Below are 17,501 nucleotides of genomic sequence, written 5' to 3'. Positions count from 1 at the left end.
TGGGTGGTCATCACCCCCCAGGGCATGGTGGACGCAGCTCAAGTGTACACCTTACTAAGTGAAACTAGGTATGCACATTTGAATTCCTTTATTTATTACAAGCAACATATTGTTTCCTTTTTAAGGATCATATTTTACAAGAGGTCATTACTGGGCTCACAAATAAGCCAGTTTTAATCCCTGAAGGATATTTGGACTGGCAGGAACTTGAGACACAGCTGTCAGGGACAGTCCTCTCCTGCACTCGGCTTTTCCAGCTGCTGGGAGCTGACACCTCAGCTGAGAATGACATCTTTTCTACTGGCTGTAAGCATCAGCTTCTGTCCACAGTGTAAGTGCATGTTTGATGGAAACTTCTGAGCAAACTAGAGGTCAGAATGTTTTCAACTACCCCTATCTACACTCAAATGATAGATCAACATGGTACATTATATTTCTAATGAGTAGAATAGAAATATATTTAATCTATTTATGATAATATTGGAAGGCATCTATAAAATATTCAATAGTTCTTTTAAAGTTTAACTGTTGGCTTAATCTTTCACAAGCTATGTAGGAGCCCTGATCAGTCCAAGGTATGCATGAGATTGAGGTTCTCATTTATTACATTCCTCGGGGTTCTCACATTAAATACCAGTGGGAGGTTTGTCTTGGGAGCTATAATTCTCTAGAAAATTTGCTTTGTTTTTACTTTTTGACTTTGTGAATTATATGTGAGATCAATTTCCATTTTCCTTGGCTGCTAGGAAATTTCTAATCAAACATGTCCAACAGGGAACGTATTTCTCTTAACCTCAAAGTTCACTTCATATTATGGACTTTAATGTTCACCTTTCTTTTTTGTTGATTTATTCTGTCTTATATTTTATGCATTTCCATAAATTGCTTTCATTTATTTTTCAAATCACAGTGGAGGAGTTTGTAAATAAGTAAATATTGAGAGCTATTTCAAACATTCTATTCCTTCCCTAAATGGGCTTCTGAATATTTGCATAGATTTATGTTTAGATATATTTATAATGATTTATCATCTGGAAAATCATTTTTAAATTTTAGCTTTCTCTGTATTTTTCACTGAAGGATATTTCATATACTTGAAAAAGCACAATTTTCCCTGGAACAAACATATTACTGGAAAGCCTTCACAGCGTTCATCAGGAAGACTTGTGAAGGGGCTTGGTATGTGAATGTGCAAGAGAGTTTCCCGAATAGTCTGTCTGGTAAGTCCGTCATCTTCACCACAGACTTGTGGGTCTTTTTCTCCATTTAGCGAGGTAATATGGCTTCTTAGAAGACTATCCTATTCAATAAAGGGAAGCTTAAAACGGGGGGGGGGGTTGCTAAGTATAATATACTGTTGTGATTACCGCATGTAATTATTTCCTCATTAATTATGACAAGACTTACCAGAAGTCCTGGTTCAACTGAGCCATGTTGTTCCTGTACAGTTTCTAATAGTGACTCCTTTTACTCTCAGAATGGTCCTGGTTTGGGTGATAAACTCTTGCATATGTGGGCAAATCACAGCCCTTCTCAGGAGAGCCTAGATTTACTGTGTGTCTGTCTCACTTTACTAGTGTGGAGCTGGCCCTTCACACTGGGGACAACGCCCTGTGCCGAGTTGCCTTCCATCTAGTCTATACTCACACTCAATTCTCTCAACACTTCTGTGATAAAATGTGTTTGTGTGTGTTTTTCTACATCAAGCAATTCTCCAGTTCTCCGTCGCCACCAACTAGATGTCCTACAATTTATTTAAATTCTGAGACTATCTACCCAGAGTTAGTGTCAGACCCTGCAGGTTAAGGGCTCAGTTCCACAGGACTGCGCTCACTCCAGATGCCCTCCCCACCCCCTGAGTCCAGGCTTCCCTTCAGACTTCTGACCAACCATATTTAAATCTGGATTCCTGTGACCCCTCATGTGTTCAATAATTTGCTAGTATTGCTCACACAATTCAGAAAAACAGTTTGCTTGCTCAGTTAGTGTTTATTATAAGGGAAAAACTCAGGAATAGCCAGGTGGAAGAGGGGGATAGGGCAAGGTATGGAAGGCTGTGTTGGTGAGGAGGGCGGGGAGCTTCCATGCCCTCCCTGGGCCCACCACCTCCCAGCACCTCCCCAAGTCCACCATCCTTACCACTCTCTGAGCTCCATCCTTTGGGTTTTATGGAGGCTTCTTTATGTGCCATGATTGATTAACTCAGTAGCCATTAGTGCCTGACTCAACCTCCAGCCTTGCTGTCCTTCCTGGAGAATGGGGGAAAGGTGAGGGGATGAGGGAGGGCCCCAAGTTCCAACCCTCTAATTGCAGGATTGGTCCCCCTCACAGCCAGCTCCCATTCTGAGGCTGTCCAGCAGCCTGGGATGTCTCATTAGCATATAGGAAGACACTTCTCAATTCCAATATTGCAACTATTTAGGTCAGGAGCTGTGTGCAGAGACCAAACATGTATATTTCTCATTATGTGTCACTTCCTCCTTTACTTGCCAGCCCCATAAAAACAAAAATCCCCTAAACTGTAAATGTTATAATCTCACAATTGCATGATTCACAAAGGTCCTCCTTTCCCTCAAAGATACTCTTCTTGGAAAAAATGCCACGCTGGATTTCTGACTCTCTTCCTCCTGCTCTAGAGCTGGTTGTCTGTTCCCATCTCCCCCAGGGAGTCATGGTCCCCCCATTTTTCTGGTGTGTCATGACACTGCTCCATCCCAGTGTGGTTATCAGCTTCTCCCCAGAACACCTGCATCTTAGACCTGGGAATCGTGGGGTTGGGAATGGGAGTTTCTCGTTCCTCTTCTGTGACTGCTTATTTGCTCCTCCTTAAACTGCTACTTCTGGAGGCTGCCACAGATTCTCCCTCTGTGAGTCTCCGTAAGACCTGAGGACCCCATGGTGGTCTTTGCATTTGCTGTAGGTTACACTGTAAAGCTCTGTCTCCATGGAGTGGTGCTGGGCGCGTGGTCACTTCTCCAGTGAGCTGGCCATGTCCTCCGGGGTTAAATACTCGCCCTACACTTCAGCTTCCTCCTTTTCTTCCTTGTCCTCATTTTTATCGTATACTCTCAGCCACTTCTGACTATTTTCAAGAAACCCAGGCTACAAAGAGTGACTTTCAAGAACAGCAAGGAGCCTGGATGTTCAGAAGTCTTGAAAATACGGATAACTGCAAATATTTACTGTTTTTTTTGTAATAATCTCACTCAGTCTTCATATTACCCTGTGATGTAGGTACCGTTACAATTTCATTTTCAGATGAGAGGTTCAAAAAGATTTTACTCCTGGCTTAGGTCACAAAAGTACTAAATGTTAGAGTCAAGAACACAGATCCAGGGAGCCTCCCTCTGAATCCTGTAAGCTCCCTGCTCCAGTTCCCTTTGGAAAGGTTCCTGTGAAAGGACTTTCTCTATCACAGAAGTATAACTAATCTTATTAAAGAACAGAGGCTTTTAAAAATCCTCTCTGTGGTATATAGATTTACTGTTTTACTAATTTATCCTTTTATCTCTGTTATTTTTTCTTCTGCTAAATTTAGTTTGACTGCTGTTCTCTTTCTAGCTTTGTGACTTTCTTGCTTTCTTATTTTCTAATATATGCTTTTCAGACTATACATTTTCCATTATGAAAAGCTCTAGATATGTTCTATATGTTTTGATATGTCATATATAGTTTTATTGTCAATCAGCGACTTAAAATTAAAATTTTTCACTAAAATGGTGAATTTGTCCATTTTTTTAGTTTTATTGGTTTTGCTGTATATAATTTATATTGTTATATTATTAGGTGCAAAAAATTCACAATTGATGTATGTTCTTATTGGATGGACTATTTTGTAATTAAGAAATAATGCTCAATCTCTCACATTGTTTTTGCCTTAAAAATCAACATCATCTAATCTTAGTGTTATTTTCAGCTAGAGTATGAATATATAGCTGGGACAGCATTTTAATTGAATTTATTTTTAAGTATTTTTTTCTCTTTTTGGTGGTATTGAAAATGGAATTGTTTTCTTGATTTCTTTTTCTGTTTGTTGTTGGCATATCTTAGAAATGCAAGTGATTTTTCCTAATGATCTTGTATTTTTCAACCTTAGTGGATCAGTTTATTAGGTCTAATATTTTTTGGTGTGGACTATTTTGGGTTTTCTACATAAGTTATGTTTTCTGTGAACAGAGATAATTTTACTTCTTTTCATTTCCTTTTTCATGTATTTAGATTTAAAGCTCTTTTTATACTCTAGGTAGGAATTATGAAGATATAAACAAAATTTATACTAATACAGATTTCAAAAATATTTGTCCATGTATTTATCTTTGCTGGAGAGCTTTATTTAGTTGTAGGGCTTTTCATTACCGTCTAACATCCTTTCTTATTGACTTGAAGGACTTTCTTCAGCATTTTTTACAGGGCAAGTGGTAATAAACACCCTCAATTTTATTTATATATAAAAGTTAATTTTCCTCTATTTTTAAAGAACAATTTTATTGAATGTATTCATAGCTAACTGATTTTTTTCTTTCATTACTTTAAATATTTCATCTTCTGCCTTCTGGACTGTCAGGTTTCTGCTGAGAAATCAGCTAGTAATCTTACAGACTCTTCCCTGTATGTGGAAGAGTTTTTTTTTTTTTTTGGCAGGGGTCAGAGGGGAACAAAGTCTTGCTCTATAGCTCTGGATTGTGTGCTGTGGTATCGTCCCTCACGGCACCCTCAAACTCTCAGGCTCAAGTGATCCTCTGGCCTCAGCCTCCTGAATAATTGAGACTACAGGCACTTGCCACAATGCCTCGCTGGTTTTTATATTTTTAGTAGAGATAGGGTTTGACTCTTCCTCAGGCTAGTTTTGAACTACTGAGCTTAAGGGATCCACCTGCCTTGGCCTCCTAGAGTCCTAGGATTACAACTGTGGGCCATCGTGTCTGAGGAGACTTGGCTGGATTTTAATCATGTTTCTGTGTTCATAACTGGTCACTTCTGGTGTGTAAGGGCCTGTGGACCCCTTGGGGCTCTAACACCCCATGGTGACTGATGTCACTTCCAGGGGTTTCCGATCTGGCATCCAAACCACGCCATGGTTCTCATCAGTGCTGTCAGGCAGGCGAGAGAGCCCCTGAAGAGCCAGAACATTGCCAGTAAGTTCTAGTTTTTGTTTTTTTGTTCTGAGGAAAAAACTTGGATTTGGGAGCTCCCTTCCTAACAGGGTCATTTTGTGCTGTGGAGGAGATGAGGGGACACTTAGCAAAATGTGGTCTCACCAGCAGCTGTCAGAGTTCCTTTCTCTCCACTCTTACACCAGCTTCTGTTGTTCTGGGGCTTTTTGATAAAAGTCATTCTCACTGGAGTTAGGAGATATCCAGTTAGATATCCAGTTAGATATCTCCTAGGTAGATAGGTAGATAACTCCTAACCATTGTGGTTTTGATTTGCATTTCCCTGATGATTAGAGACTTTGGTTCAAATAAAAAATTAAATTTTAAAAACAAAAATGTTTTTCACCTTAAAAAGCTAATTATGACTTCTGGAACGCTCACAGTTGGCTAATTCTAAAAGGTCAAATATAAGACAAACTGTAAAACAGTCCTTTCTCCTACTCCAGTTCTTATACGAGGCCATCTCATTCATCTCAGTGCTTTTACTTTCATTTTTTATTGTTTGGGATTCACTAAGGGTTCAAAGAATTAGGCTACAGTTACTGCATCTGTTAGGTCAAGTCCCTCTTATAGTTGTATCCTGCCCCCTAGAGGTGTGCCATATACCATGACCCCCCATCATCTCAGCATTTGTGCCTTTTTATGTCCAAGTAACATCTCTGTTCTGCTAATGAAATAGTCCTAATTTCTACATATTAGCTTTTATTTGTTGGGTCTCCACTGTGGAAAGTCAGGACCACTTCTCTTGCATGTCCTTCTTTTCCTTACACATCTCCCTTCCCTGTGCCTCCGCACGATTTTATCGCATTCTTGTTAATCTGACGCTGTGCATTTAGAGCACTGTGTCTACATTACAGTGTTCATTTCTGAATCATATGGTGAACTAAGAGTATGTAATTTTTCCTTGTATGCTGATCTGTTTTTTCTGAATTAAAAATAGTCTTACGGTTTTCATCTGATAGTTTTCTATGCATTGATCACCATTTAACTGAAACTCTCAAAACCTGTGAATATGGTCAAAAATATTAACTGATTGATAAATATCTTCTTTTATTTTTCTTGCTGGCTTAACCCTCTTTGGTTTTCATGGTCATAGTTTGGCAGTCCATGGTCCTTGAGGGCAACCCCTCCTGGGGTTCCTTCATCTACATCCTGAAGAGTCTCCCCTTTGTTTTTCTGGGCTGGAGCTGATTTCCATCCTGGATTCCGCACGTCTCTTCCCTGGTTTACAGTCTTGTTTTAGAGAAGCATATCTTCCAGCAGCTTTTTTAGAGGATACTTTGGAGCTAATTCTTTTTTCTTATAGACCTCATTTATCTGAAAGTGTCTTTCATTGGTGATTTAGTTGAGTATAGAAATACACATTTGGAATGAGTTTGCCTCACATACTATGCATATTGGGAACAATGTATGTTTCCCCTTAGTCTGTGAGAGTTTTAGGTAAGACCAGAGCCTCTGAGCTGATTGCTTTCAGCTCTGAGCTTCCCTGTCTATTTATCCCAAATTCCTATCAAGTTTTTCTTTTTTTTTTTGATTTCAGATTAATATAAGAGTACAAATATTTAGGTTACATTGTTTTCAAATCTAAGGTAAAGTTCAAGTTGTAGTTGGGCCCTTCACTCGGGTGGCTAGACTATATTTGTGTTTTTTCTTTCCTTTGGGCTTGTAGTTGTTCATATATTGGTTTCATATTAGTATTGAGTACATTGGGTACTTTTTTCTATTCTTGAGATACTTTACTAAGCAGAATCTATTTCAACTCCATCCAGTTAAATACAAAAGATGTAAAGTTTCTATCTTTTCTAATGGCTTTTCTAATGTACTCCGTGGTGTACATATACCACAGTTTGTTAATCCATTCATGAGTTGATGGGCACTTGGGTTGATTCCGCATCTTGGCAATTGTGAATTGCACTTCAATAAACATTCTAGTGCAAATGTCTTTGAGATAAAATGATTTTTATTCTTTTGGGTAGATTCCTGGTAGTGAGATTCAAACGGAAGGTTGACCTTTAGTTCTTTGAGAATTCTCCATACTTTGTTCATAGAGGTTGCATTAGTTTGCAATCCCACCAGCAGGGCAAAAGTGTTCCCTTCTCTCCACATCCAGGCCAGAATCTGCAGACTTGGGACTTTGTGATGTGGGCTAATCTCACTGGAGTTAGGTGGTATCTTAGAGTATTTATGATTTGCATTTCTCTGATGATTCCTTATAATTATTTTTATTTACTATAGTCCTATCTTGAAAAAGTTTGGAAAGAACTTTATTCAGCTTATAATATTCTTGTTGTTAAATTCTTTAGGAAAAATTTCTAATCCTTTCCAGGCAACCCTTTTACCTTTTCCTTCTCACTAATAAAATTTAATGTTCTTTCTTATTCCCAGTATTTTGAAATTTCAAGAAGGCTTAAGTTAGTATGAGACATAAAAATAAATGTTTTAGAAAATGTTTTTGTGTCATTTCTTTGATAATTTTAAACCCTACAATTTTTTTTTCCTGGAGCTCCTGTTGTTGGCCATCAGTTGAACCTTGCATGTGAATCCCTAATTTTATAATCTTTTATAATATTTTTATTCTACTTTCTGGGATATTTTCTCAATTTTATTTAAACACTTTTGTTCAAACATTTTTTTATCACATTTTTGGTTTTTGAGAGCTTTTCTTTGCCCTGAAGATATCCTTTAAAGATAGCTTTCTGCCCTTGTTCTTCTTCTTTTGCCACTCTGAGACAGTCCTATGTTTTAAAGTTTATATCAGCATTTCCTATTGATTCTGAGCTTTTCTTTTCTCCATCTATGCAATCTCAGTATGTGATGATCCTAGGCTGTTCATTCATATGTTCAAGTGGGGGACTAAAGTGCTGACAGGAGGTGCTATGTCCAAGGGGTCACTTGTCAGCTGGACAGGTTCACTGCAGGATGATCTGGCAGTAAGCCAACCTCCCCATGGGATGAGCCTCAATTATTGGTATAGATATGCATCTTTTCTCTCAGAAAACTTAAAACTTAATTACTTTTATTCTTGGTAAAATAAAAAGTATATGGCTTAAGTATACTGGGTTCTTATAAAGATTAAACAAAATATTATGTGTGTAAAATGCCTAGCACAATATTGTATACAATAAATATTAGTTTCTTTTATATTAGTTCCTTTAATATTAGTTCCTCTCAGGTGGGCAACTTTCTCCAAAGCCCAGAAAGCAGAATTCTCTAGATACCTGCTAACAACACACTGTTGAAAAAGCAGAACTGCCAACATTCTGGGAAAGAAACAATAAATAAAATAAATAACAATAAATAAATAAATGGGTGATGAAAATGTCACTGTTCAAAATTAATGGGCTAAATTACTCCTTGATATTTTCTGTAGTGCTATGACATTCATATCATCATTTGTCCCTGATACACCAAGTTCAGTACTGGGTTAGTTCTGTTTCTCTCAGCCAGCTGGTAAACCTCTCCTCTTGCGCTACTGACAGGGGGGAGGGGCAGTTGCCTGACTAGGCTGATGGAGAGAATGTGTGCTACAATTTTTCCTTATTTAAAATTTTATCCAAACTTCTCTGCCTATTTTTAGTTCCACTCCTCATACTTCTAGTCAGATGCTTAAAGCTTGAGTTCACAAGACTTTGGGAGATTTTGCAAAGAAAATTACTTCCCTCTTTTTTGATTTCTCATTCTTCAAGTTAAGCTTTTGCTTCTCTGCTATGCCAGGCACCCGTGTCCATTTGCTTTTATCCTTCTAAATGTTGATAGTTCTTCTCTGCTGTTCCTTCTTTTTTCATTCTCTACTGTCTTTTTAGAGTCATTTTGGGAATAAGTGGAGGTAAATGTATGTATTTGATCTTCTATATTTAACTAGAAGTCTTCAGGGAAAACTTTCAATAGCTAAAGAATTCCAGAATCAAAATGGGCAGTCTCAACAAGTCTTTCTTATTGAAGATGATCAAAAAGAGACTAGATCTCTGTTTATCTAGGCTCTTGTAAAGAAATTGGACCTTTATAAGCATGAGATCATTTTTAACTGGAGATTCCATGGCTTGATAGAGGGTCCTAAGAAAGGCCTAGTTAGTGGGAGATTAACACATCTAGAAATGGACATCAGCAAAAAGCTCTCATGCACAGAGCAGGTAAAAACTTGAGTTGTTTGAGCCAGCACTTAAAGAATGAATAGAATTCAACATGTTGAAACTGGGAGAAGAGTGCTGAAATACTTAGTGTAGTTGCTTCAGTCACTTCAGATCACAAGTATTTCCATTTGATCTTTTAGAGAAGGCGGCTTTGGGTGATGAGTGTAGCCTAAAACAATTTTGACCATCATATGGAAACATGGATGGGGGGGTGAATGAATGACGTAAATTAATACACTAAATCCTCCTCTTTGCCTGTGTTGCATTTATTGTACACACTTGACTTAGTTATATCCTTGCTACTCAGAGTGTGGTCTATGGACCTGCCATATCTGCAGCATGTGGGGCTTGCTAAGCACACAGAATTGTGGCCACAACTCAGAATGGCTGAATCAGGATGTACCCAGATGATTTGTAAGCATAAGCAAGTCTGAGGTATACTGGCTTACATGAATAACAACAGAACAAGTCTGGTTTTGAGCATTCATCTTTTAGTTATATATTTCTTATTTTATAAACAACTGTACATGATAAGAATGTGGTATACTATTTATTCTAGAAAGTAGATCCCACTATAATTATTTAAATTTATGGAGTTCAGTTTTATTATACAGATGAAGCATGAACTCAGCTTGGTATTTTTTTTATTTATTTTTCTTACTTATACATGTGCATATTAGGTTTCTACTTTCACCTTCACAGAATTAAAAAGGCTAAATTTAATGACAATAACAATATTTAATATAAGGACTGAGAACAAAAACCTCATAAAGAATGAATGAAGATAAATACATTCAGAAAAGAAATCAGATGATTGCTGCAATGAAATATTAAGCAATAATAATAGTAATGATGCAAAGAAAGTAACATTCACATTGTCAGATAAAAGTCTGTCTATTATAGAATACTTTGATCAGTTAACTTCTTCTTCTTATTTTGTTTTTTCCAAAGTCTCAAAAAATAGACAACTATTTATAAATATTTATATATAGAAAATATGTCACATATTTTATGTGTATAAATATATTACAATATTTATAAATAAAAGTAAAAGATAATTTCAAAAAAACAGATCATGCCAAATCTTATAGACAATAGAAAAAGAAATACTTCAAGTTACTTCAGATTACTACTTAATCTTTTTAATTTGAAGAAATACTTCAAATACTTCAGATTACTTAATCTGGATACACCTAATATTAAAATTGGAGAAAATATATTATTATAAATAATTTTGGCATGAGTTTGGAAGCAGATGGACTTGGGAGCACACATTGCATCTGACACAGATTTTTATTAAGCAGACTATCTTAATTAGTTTTATTCTTGGTAAAATAAAAGTTATATGGCTTGGGCTGTGCCTATAGCTCAGTGGGTAGGATACAGGCCACATATACCAAGGCTGGTGGGTTTGAACTCAGCCCTAAAACAACAATGACAACTGCAATAACAACAACAACAACAACAACAACAAAAATAGCTGGGTGCTTTGGTGGGTGCCTGTAGTCCCAGCTACTTGGGAGGCTGAGGCAAGAGAGTCACTTAAGCCCAAGAGTTTGAGGTTGCTGTGAGCTATGATGCCAAGGCACTCTACCCAGGGTTACAGCTTCAGACTCTGTCTCAAAAAAAAAATTATATGGCTTAACTATACTGGGTTCTTATGAAGATTAAACAAGATAATGTGTGTAAAATGCCTGGCACAGTACTGTATACAATAAATATTAGTTCTTTCTTCCCCCCCACCCCCAGAAATATGAGTGACAGAATTAAGATACATCACAGACAACAGCCAAGGAATTTAAGATGGACAGTTTTATTTATTTGGTTTAAAAATATTCTTTAATACATCTTGCTTCTCTGCTACCATTAATCTTTTCCTTGTCTGATGTTAATCATACCATTTGTGCTAACTTTTGAGATTGTTTCCACCTCTTTTTTCTGCCTTAGATACTTATAAAATTTTATATACATAAGTCAGTCTATTTCAGTGGAAACTCAATGAAGTATAATGTAAGTTTTATGCAATTTTGCTTTTAAAATAAGCACTAAATAGATTAAATTACTTGCTTCAAATTAGAGAAATTTCTCTAAAAAGCAGCAGCTTTATTGAAATATAATTGACACATAATAAATCACACATATTTAAATTATACAATTTAGTATATAGACATATGTATCTATTTATAAAATTAAGACAGTTAACATCTATGTCATTCTCCCAAAATTCTTCCTGTTCTTCTCATTTCTTCCCTAAATGTCCACTCCAGCCCCCTGCCCTGTCCCCAGGCAACCACTGTTCTGCTTTCTGTCACTGTAGTTGAATTTGAATTTTCTAAAAATTTTCATAAATGCAGTATGTGCTTTCTGAGTGTGACATATTTTTCCTTAGAGTAATTAGTATCAGTTACTTTGCGATGCATTCATGTTGTGGTAGTATGTTTACTCCTTTTTACTGCTGAGTGTTATTCCTTTGTATGACTGTATCAGTTTTTCTGTCCATTCACAAAATTCACAATTGTACTGTTTACTGTTTTGGGCTGTTACAAATAAAGCTGCTGTAAACATTCATGTACAAGTCTTATTGAGAAATATGCTTTAGTTTCTTTAGAAATAAAATGGTCAGATTGTATGAGAAGTATATGTTTTACTTTCTAAGAACCCGACAAACTACTTTTCAAATTCAGTGTACCATTTTATACTCCCAACAGCAGGGTATGAGAGTTTTAACTCCACATCCTTGCCAACCCAAGTATGGTCAGTCTTTAATTTTGGCCCTTCTAATAGTCAGGCAGCGTTATCTCATCATGGATTTAATTTGCATTTATGAGTAATGACTTTGAACATCTATTTTTTCATGGGTTTAAATGCCATCAGTATCTTGATTCATGAATCAGATATTGAAATCTTTCCCCTACTTTTAAAATTGGGTGGTTTATTAGTTTGAAATTTTCTTATATGTTCAGACTGTGAGCTCTTTATCAGACCTGTGCTTTGCAGATATTCTCTCCCATCCTCTGTGTTGTCTTCTCATTCTTTATAACATCATTATCCAGGAGCAGAGTTTTATTTGTGATGAGGTTTTATTACCTTTTACTGTTAATGGATCATGCCTTTAGTAGTATAGCTAAGAAATCTTTGCTAACACTTGAGGTTACAAAGATTTTTACCTATGTTCTTTTCTAGAAGTTTAGCATCTTTAGTTTAGTTTTTATAGACAGAGTCTTGTTCTGTTGCCCCCAACTGGTGGTATTCAGTGGTATGATCATAGCTCACAGAAACCTCAAACTCCTGGGCTCATGATCCTCCTGCCATGATCCTCCTCCCCCCGAGTAGGTGGGACTACAGGTGTGCACCATCACACCTTGGTAATTTTTTCAATTTTTAGTAGAGAAAGGGTCTTGTTCTTGTTCAGGCTGGCTGCCAATTCCTGCCTTCAAGCAATCCTCCCACCTAGGCCTACCAGAGTGCTATTGATTGCCTTTTCTTCCCTAATTGCGGTGGCTAAAACTTCCATTACAATGTTAAAGAGCAATGGAGACAATGGGCAACCTTGCCTCATTCCTGATCTGAGTGGAAATGATTTCAATTTAACTCAATTCAGTATAATATTGGCTGTGGGTTTGCTGTAGATGGCCTCTATCAATTTGAGAAATGTCCCTTCTTTGCCAGTTTTTTCAAGTGTTCTGATCATGAAAAGATGCTGGATATTATCAAAAGCTTTTTCTGCATGAATTGAGAGAATCACACTGTCTTTGTTTTTAATTTGCTCATGTGATGAATTATGTTTATAGATTTACGTATGTTGAACCAGCCTTGAGATCCTGGGATAAAACTCACTTGGTCATGGTATATAATTTGTTTGATGTGTTGCTGGATTCTGTTTGTTAGGATCTTGTTGAATATTTTCGCATCAATATTCATTAGTGATATTGGTCTATAATTTTCTTTGTTGGGTTGTTTCCTGGTTTGGGGATTATGGTGATGTTTGCTTCATAGAATGTGTTGGGTAGTATTCCGTCTTTTTCTATATTTTGGAAAAGGTTAAGTAGTATACATACTATTTCCTCTTTAAAGGTTTGGTAGAATTCTGACATGAAGCAATCTGGTCCTGGGCTTTTCTTTTAGGGAGATTTTGTATCGTTGATGCTATTTCAGAATTTGATATAGGCCTGTTCAACATTTCCACTTGATTCTGGCTAAGTCTTGGAAGGTTGTGTGCTTCCAAGTATCGGTCGATTTCCTTCAGATTGTCATATTTCTGAGAATAAAGTTTCTTGTAATATTCATTAAAGATTTTTTAATTTCTGAGGGGTCTGTTTTTATTCTGTCTTATCATTTCTGATTGATGAAATTAGAGATTTTACTCTTTTTTTCTTGGTTAGGTTGGCCAAAGGTTTATCTATCTTATTGACCTTTTCAAAAAACCAACTTTTTGATTGGTTGATCTGTTGTATAATCCTTTTTTTTTCAATTTCATTTAATTCTGCTCTAATTTTGGTTATTTCTTTTCTTCTGCTGGGTTTTGGGTTGGAGTGTTCTTCCTTTTCCAGTTGCTTGAGATGTCCCATTAAGTTGTTAACTTCCTCTCTTTCCGTTTTCTTAAGAAAGGCTTGCAGTGCTATAAATTTTCCTCTTAGGACTGCCTTTGTGGTATACCAGACGTTCTGGTAACTTATGTCTTTATTATCATTTTGTTCCAAAAATTTGGTAATTTCCTTCTTGATCTCATCTCTGACCCACCTATCACTCAGCATAAGGTTATTTAGCTTCCATGTTTTTGTATGAGTCTGCAGATTCCTGTTGTTACTGAGTTCAACTTTTATTCCATGATGGTCTGAGAAGATGCATGGAATAATTTCTATTCTTTTAAATTTGCTGAGGTTAGACTTGCGACCTAAGATGTGGTTGATTTTGGAGTATGTTCCGTGGGCCGATGAGAAAAATGTGTATTCAGTTTTGTTAGGATGAAGTGTTCTGTAAATGTCTGTTAAATCCAAGTGCCGAATGGTTAAGAATAAATCTAAAATTTCTTTGCTAAGCTTCTTGTTGGAGGATCTATCCAACACTGCCAAAGGAGTATTAAAATCTCTGACTATGATGGAGCTGGGAGAAATCAAGTTGCTCATGTCTATTAAAGTATCATTTATAAATTGGATGCATTCTGGTTGGGAACATAAATATTGATGATTGAAATCTCATTGTATTGAGTATTACCCTTAACAAATATAAAGTGTCCATCTTTATCCTTGCTTACCTTTGTTGGTTTAAAGCCTATTATATCTGCGCATAAGATTCCAACATCTGCCTTTTTCTGCTTTCCATGTGCCTGGAATATAGATGACCACCCCTTCACCTTGGGTCTATATTTGTCTTTTAAGATAAGATGAGATTCTTGTATGCAGTAGATATCTGGCCTGAGTTTTTGTATCCAGTCAGCTAGACTGTGCCTCTTTAGAGGGCAATTTAAGCCATTCGCGTTGATTGAAAATATTGATAAGCCTGGTATAATTTTGGGTATCAAGTTTTTCAAAAGTCCAGTGGACATCTTTAATCCTTTTGCCACTGTGGAAGTTGGAATTTGATCAAAATTTTCTGTGTGAGTTTACTTATGTGGTGGAGGATTGCACTGGTCATTATGGAGGATAGGTCTGAGAATATCCCAGAGGGCTGATTTAGTTATGGCAAATTTCTTCAACATGTGAATGTCATTAAAGTATTTAATTTCTCCATCATAAATGAAATTCAGCTTACCTGGTACAGGATCCTGGGTTGAAAGTTATTTTGTTTTAGAAGATTAAAAGTTGATGAACACCCTCTTCTAGCCTGAAAGATTTCAGCAGAGAGATCTGAAGTCATTCTAATATTCTTCCCCTTGTAGGTTATGGTTTTCTTATGTCTAGCTGCTTTCAGAATTTTATCTTTCATATTAACTTTAGTGAAGTTAATTATGATGTGTCTGGGGGATGTCTTGTTCAGGTTGAGTTGTACTGGGGTTCTGAAATTGTCTGCTATCTGAATATCAGAATCTCCTGGCATATCTGGAAAGTTCTGTTTCATAATTTCATGAAGAAGTGCCTCTGTGTTTTGTGAAGCAACTTTGTCACCTTCAGGGATTGCTATAAGATAAATATTAGTTTTCTTTGAATTATCACAGAGCTCTCTGAGAGAGTGATCTGTTTTTGCTCTCCATTTCTCTTCATCCTTGAGCACTTGGGCAAGTTCAGACACTTTGTCTTCAATGTCAGAGATCCTTTCTTTTGCCTGCTCCATTCTGTTTCCGAGGGATTCTGCTGTCTTTTTCAGATCTTTGAGGGCTGCAACTTCTTGCCTCAGTGTTTCAAAATCCTCGGTCATTTTATCTTTGAAATCATTGAATTCTTGAGACTATTCTTGAATAGTTTGAAATTGTAATTCCCTCCTTTCCTCTATCCTGTTAATCTTATTTGCTATCCAGATTCTGAACTCAATTTTTATCATCTCAGCCATCTGTTTATGGATGAGATCTTCAATTGCAACTGCCCCCTCCTTCCTTGGGGGAGTTGATCTACTCTGGTTATTCAGGTTACTAGAGTTTTTCCACTGATTCTGCCCCATCCTGAATTTGCACCATTTGGAGACTGTTCCAAAACCATTTAGCCAATGGCTGCCACTGGAGGAGATGCTGGCTTCCTCTGGTTGCCTGGAGAGATAGGGTGTGTCTGTCCGGAAAAGCCTCAGGGGTGTGAGCCTTATTGTTCTAGCTCTTGTGGCTGCTGCTCTTTGCCTCTGGGTACCACCATTGCAGTGTGGTTCCCTCTCAACTGACCGACCCCTTGCAGTTCTTGGGCCACTGGGCCTGGGGTGCCAGGAATGCACAGGTCAATGGGTCTGCTCACCCTGCTTGAGTGCCCTGAGCAACAGCAGAACACCAGCTGTGTGGGAAACATGTAGCTAAAGCAGTTCTTTGGCTGCAGGGCTGGGACAGGGCACTTGGTCCTGCAGTGGTAGGGGGATGCTGCTCTTGGGCCTCTTCTTACTGTCTCTGCAGGCAAGGGGGGAAGGGTGGACTGGGAATTCAAAATGTCAGCAAAACATTAGGTTTTCTGCCTGGTGAGAGGGAGTATCAGCAGGGGAGTAGTGGCGAGTAGTCCCCACTTTCTATAGCTCTGACACGTGAGGTGAGACAATAAGTCCTCAGTTCACTGCTCGTCAGTAGGAAACTCACAGGAGCAGATGAAGAGAAAACAAAGAGAAAAACACAACTTTCTTGGGGGAGGGGACAGATAGCCTTCCTTTGGGATGTATTATGTACCTGTAGATTGCTTTCTAGGAGTTTCAACTTGCCTCAGCAGAGGTGTCCTGCAGATATCACTCTTCTCTCTCAGCTGGGCTCCTAGTGTTCAAGTTTGTTGGGTATTTTCTGGACTTTATCCTTCCCTCTGGACGGGAGCCTCTGTTGGAGGCTGGTACCTGTCAGCCATCTTGCCCCTCCCTCCATTTTGTACTAATTCTTATGAGAAATATTGTCTTTAGTTTTCTTTTCTTATTTTGTCTTTATCTCATTTTAGTATCAGGGCATTCTAGCCTCACAGAATGAAGTGAGAAGTATTATCTTATTTTAAATTTTCTGGAAAAGTTTGTGTTAAGTGGCTATTATTTCTCCCATAAATATTTGGCAGAATTCACTAGCAAAACCTCTGATCCTTTTATGCTACTGGAGGGAAAATATTTATTTACAAACTCAACTTCTTTAATAGATATAGGGCTGTTCAGATTTATTTCCTCTTGAGTAGGGTCTGGTAGTTTCTATCCTTCAAAGATTTGCTTTCTTTAATCTAAATTGTCCAAATTAGGGTCATAGAGATTCTTTAAAAATAATATGTCATTATTTTCTTCTTAATATCTAAAAAACCCATGGTGATAGCACCTCTCTCAGACTTGATACTGATGATGTATGTCTGTTTTTCTTGATCTCTGTGCTTAGAGGTTTATCAACACAATTGATCTTCTCAAAGAACTAGCCTTTGGCTTCTACTAACCAAAGTTAATTGTTAGTTTCTACTAACCAGTGTTAGAGTTAATTCTACTCTAACATTTTTCTTTTTCTATTTCTTTAATTTCTATTCTGAGTTTTGTGATTTTCTTTCTCTTACTTAGTTTGAATTTAACTGAATTTTCATTTCTGTTTTCTTTATATCGAAACTGAGGTCATCATTTGAGACCTTTTTTTTTTTTTTTT

At 37.2% G+C, this 17,501-nt stretch overlaps 1 protein-coding gene across 1 annotated transcript in view; it reads left to right on the top strand.

Annotated features, from left to right (window-relative positions):
- Positions 1 to 17,501, top strand: part of ABCA13 (ATP binding cassette subfamily A member 13) — a 557,155-nt gene that overhangs the window by 85,578 nt on the left and 454,076 nt on the right. Inside the window, exons 14-15 of the mRNA XM_003797747.1 lie at positions 126 to 331; positions 1,081 to 1,220. Coding sequence (XP_003797795.1) covers positions 126 to 331; positions 1,081 to 1,220 — 346 coding nt within the window. The remainder of the gene's footprint in view (positions 1 to 125; positions 332 to 1,080; positions 1,221 to 17,501) is intronic.

The sequence above is a fragment of the Otolemur garnettii genome, unplaced genomic scaffold (assembly GCF_000181295.1).
Source record: "Otolemur garnettii isolate 467f Iridium unplaced genomic scaffold, OtoGar3 scaffold00123, whole genome shotgun sequence".
Lineage (NCBI taxonomy): Eukaryota > Metazoa > Chordata > Mammalia > Primates > Galagidae > Otolemur > Otolemur garnettii.
Note: the sequence above shows the minus strand (reverse complement) of the source record. Positions and strands in the feature narration are given on the sequence as shown.